Source organism: Palaemon carinicauda, chromosome 19, assembly GCF_036898095.1.
Source record: "Palaemon carinicauda isolate YSFRI2023 chromosome 19, ASM3689809v2, whole genome shotgun sequence".
Taxonomy (NCBI): domain Eukaryota; kingdom Metazoa; phylum Arthropoda; class Malacostraca; order Decapoda; family Palaemonidae; genus Palaemon; species Palaemon carinicauda.
This window is the reverse complement of record NC_090743.1, coordinates 113642940-113647075: the sequence shown is the minus strand read 5'-3', so window position 1 is coordinate 113647075 and position 4136 is coordinate 113642940. Positions and strand designations below refer to the sequence as shown.

At 39.4% G+C, this 4136-nt stretch overlaps 1 protein-coding gene across 1 annotated transcript in view; it reads right to left on the bottom strand.

The window, feature by feature from the left end:
* LOC137658309 (uncharacterized) overlaps positions 1-3485 on the bottom strand; it is a 3885-nt gene extending 400 nt beyond the window's left edge. The window contains exons 1-2 of the mRNA XM_068392982.1: positions 517-3485; positions 1-380 (exon numbers count right to left, since the gene is read on the bottom strand). The exon at positions 1-380 is cut by the window's left edge and continues 400 nt beyond it. Of these exons, the coding sequence (XP_068249083.1) occupies positions 1617-3407 (1791 nt within the window). The 5' untranslated portion in view covers positions 3408-3485 and the 3' untranslated portion in view covers positions 1-380; positions 517-1616. The remainder of the gene's footprint in view (positions 381-516) is intronic.
* Between the last annotated feature and the right edge of the window lie 651 nt (positions 3486-4136).

Below are 4136 nucleotides of genomic sequence, written 5' to 3'. Positions count from 1 at the left end.
AACTAAACCGCACAACCAATATGTAATTCTGAGTGGACACTTTCGTCCACACAAGGCCAACAGTCTTTTATAGCCAAAAAACACAACTCTGCAGCAACCGGACCGCTGAAAAATGTTAATGCACAATTGCACTTATCATCATCGTCATCATCATTATCATCCCATCATCATCAATACGCCAAACCAATTCCTTCAACCGGGCGGGGTCGTTACAGCATCTATTTCATCAAGATCCACAGAGCAATCCAATCAGGTCCTTAAACAATCCAGGTCATCAATAATTCATTCCAAATCTGAGCAGTCGTATCAAATTCCTTAAACAAGCCAGGTCGTCAACAATCACATTCACATAAATTTCTCCCCAAAGGAGGAATCGCAGCCTGCCAAAATAAAAAAGAAAAACACTTACGAACACTTCTAGCTAACTGAACTATCGCACTATAATCAAAGATAAATAATAAATTGTTCCTATCATTCACAATCACGACAAGCAAAGATAAACAAAACTGTACTTACTTTGAAAATCAAAAAACACTTCCACGCTGGTCGAAAATATATAAATAGTTATCCAGCACTCACACAACTGCCTTAAGCTGCAGTCAAATAAAAAAAGCATTCGCTCCGAAACATTCACCACTGTCGTAACCTAACTAAAAAATGTAAACAAACAATCTCATTTGTACCAACAGTCTTTCTCACCACCAACGATCATTCTCTAACTACCACTTGCTCTTCGGCGCGCACCGCAGTCACACAAACACACAAACAAACACACAAACACACACACAAACACACACACAAACACTCTCGCGCGATCTAGCAAAACTAAAGCAAATGAAATTCTCTCTCTCTCTCTCTCTGGATTTGGCAAAACAAAAAATAAAAATAAAGTAAAAATAAATCCTCTACATTCCTCCCCCCTTACTTTGCCAAATCCTTCTCACACAACACTTACATTATTTTTTTCATAACCCAGTCGCAGTCGGGAACGGGACCTCTACTCCGAGTAACTGGGCCTCCATATACTCTCTCATTCACTTCTTCCTTATCACAATCATTTGCTACATTAACACTATTCCTATCTAAATCCCTATTATCTAATATATCATGTACAATCATATCTACCTCGTTCTCATCTGGCCCTATTATTACACTCATTTCTGTAAACAGTTCCTCCATTTCATCAAAAACATTCTCAACTTTAGCAAAAGATTCATTCATGCTACTTACCATTCTCCTGTCTCTCATTCTTGCGTTATTCATTTTTTCTTTTACATCATCTAACGAAAAGCCACACACACTATAAGTATCATTCATACTCAGCCACGTTTCATCTGTATTAATACATTTATCCTCCACACTCACACCCTTGTCATACTTATTCGTATTCATACCTATAAATTTCCCTTGCACTTTCTCCTCACTTAAAACTTTCTAACGCCTCTTTTTCCTATATTCAACTAACACCAATTGTTTATTTTCCAGCCCTAATTTCTCATGCATACTGGATTCATACTTGCTCATTTCCAACCAATTACTCATCCCATTCTCACAAACATTAATCCTATTCCTTCCACACACACAGGAGGACTCACCCAGCTGAACCCTCTTACACTCTAGTTTCCCGAACATCCTGGCTGATTTACTCCCTTCTTCCTACATACTCTAGCTACATGCCCATCTGCACTACATTCAGTACACTTACCCCGCGGCTCCTTGCACATTCTAGCATAATGACCACCCTTACCACAATTACCACAAATCACATTCATACGATTACTCCTACATCCACATGCTACGTGCCCAGTCATACCACACCGATAACACTTAATCACTTTCTCTTTCTTACAGTCGCTAATACGATGCCCTGTCTCTCCACACCCGAAACATGCTCCTAATGCCCATCTACATTCATTCTTCTTATGACCTTCCTTTCCACACCTATAACACTTTTCATTACGGACACGACTATCTGACATACCTCGATGCGCACTAACACTCCTATCCCTATTGCTCCAATTACCCTGCCTAAATCCTTCATTTGTCCTTACAGGTATTCCCACATTACTCGCCCAAACACTCCTATCTACTACATTATCAGCTACCCTCATTGGTCCTCTCAAAATTGCGTCCTTATAACTACCAAATTCTATTACCCTTTCTTCCATTCCAGTTCTTACACTCACAGATTTACTTTCTTTCATGCACCTATCTAACTCATAATCCTCAACTATCTCTAGTATATCATCCCATGTCAATCTCTCTTGCGTCCACCTCATTTTCTCTTTGCGTTTCAAATTAATAAATTCACACACATTCTCAGGTACTGTTGCCAAAAACTTCCTCATTAACTCCTTAATCTCATTTATACCTTCATCCCCATACTTCTTCCTAGCTAAAGTTTCCAACCTACATACGTACATTGATATCGCTTCTCCTGCATTCATCCGTGCTTCATCAAAATCATTCTTACGCTTATACTTAACACTCCCTTTCCTACGTTTTACCTGCTCAATTATTCTCGTTTTCACACTTTCATAATCAACGTCCCCTACACTCATTATCACTCCATACATCGTCAACAAATACCCAGTCAAATATTCTCCTAACTCCCTAGCCCAAATTCTTTTACTATCACCATACTTATCCTGACAATACCTCTCATACTCCTTGAAAAAATCATATACATCCCTACTGCTATGCTCATTGAACCTTTCACACCGAGGTACCTCTCTCATAAACACAGTCTTACACACATCACGTTCATTCTCACTGCTATCATCACTGTCTACTCCCTTGTTACCTTCTTCCTCATTCGAATATAATGAATCCACTTCCACACTTAAATTCCTATCCTTAACCATTCCCTTCTTACCCTTTTTCTTACTTACCACTTTCACCCATTCACGATCGTCCTTGCTATCAGCCTGATACTTTTTCTTCCCTTTCTTCACATCACTTTTACCTTTCCTTTCATCTTTCCTCTCACCTTTCTGTTCATCCTTACTATGCCTAATTCCCTTATCTTCAACATCACCATCACTATTACTACTATCACTATCACTTCCTTTCCCATTATCACCTACCTTATCCTTCTCTTCCACTACCAACCCATTACCCGAAGCTGAGGACACTCCTCCGACTGCACCTTCACCCATTATAGTTTTCATCATCCCCATGACTTGCCCCAACATATCTTCCATTCGTTTCTCTATTCGTTCTTCATTCTCTCGCATCCTCATCTCAACACATTCTTCCACTCTCTCTACTGTCCCCTTTAAATCCCTAAGCTCCTTCTGCATCGCCGCATTCTCCCAGTTCAACCTCTCATTCTCTATTAGCAACCTCTCCTCACGCTCCTTACTCAGCCGCAATTCCTCCTCTAAAGCCTTATATTTACCTTCCATTTTTCTTCAACCTTAATTCTAAATTTGTATCCTATCAGTCCTTCGTCAAAGAGTCCAGCTATCAGTCCCGCCTCAGCAGTCCCTGTTCGGGCGCCAAAATAATGTGGCGGGATGTTAAAAAAAACAAGCCCCACACACTGAATCACACCTACTGACAATGGTCCCACAACACAAACTTTCCCCTTACGTAATCTACAACCAGACTCTTGGACAAAAGGACAAAACAAAACAAAACATAACCTTAAAACTATATTTCTTAACAAACTAAAACGCTCAACATAAAAAAACACACTTATCAATAATCATACACTTAACACAAAACAGGCCTTAATCATACCACCATTCAATTAAACCCTCAAAATAAATAACGCTTAACAACTTACAAAACATACAATAAACGTAACATAATTCAAATAAACCAAATTTAAACCCTAACAAAACTTAAAACTAAACCGCACAACCAATATGTAATTCTGAGTGGACACTTTCGTCCACACAAGGCCAACAGTCTTTTATAGCCAAAAAACACAACTCTGCAGCAACCGGACCGCTGAAAAATGTTAATGCACAATTGCACTTATCATCATCGTCATCATCATTATCATCCCATCATCATCAATACGCCAAACCAATTCCTTCAACCGGGCGGGGTCGTTACAGCATCTATTTCATCAAGATCCACAGAGCAATCCAATCAGGTCCTTAAACAATCCAGGTCATCAATAATTC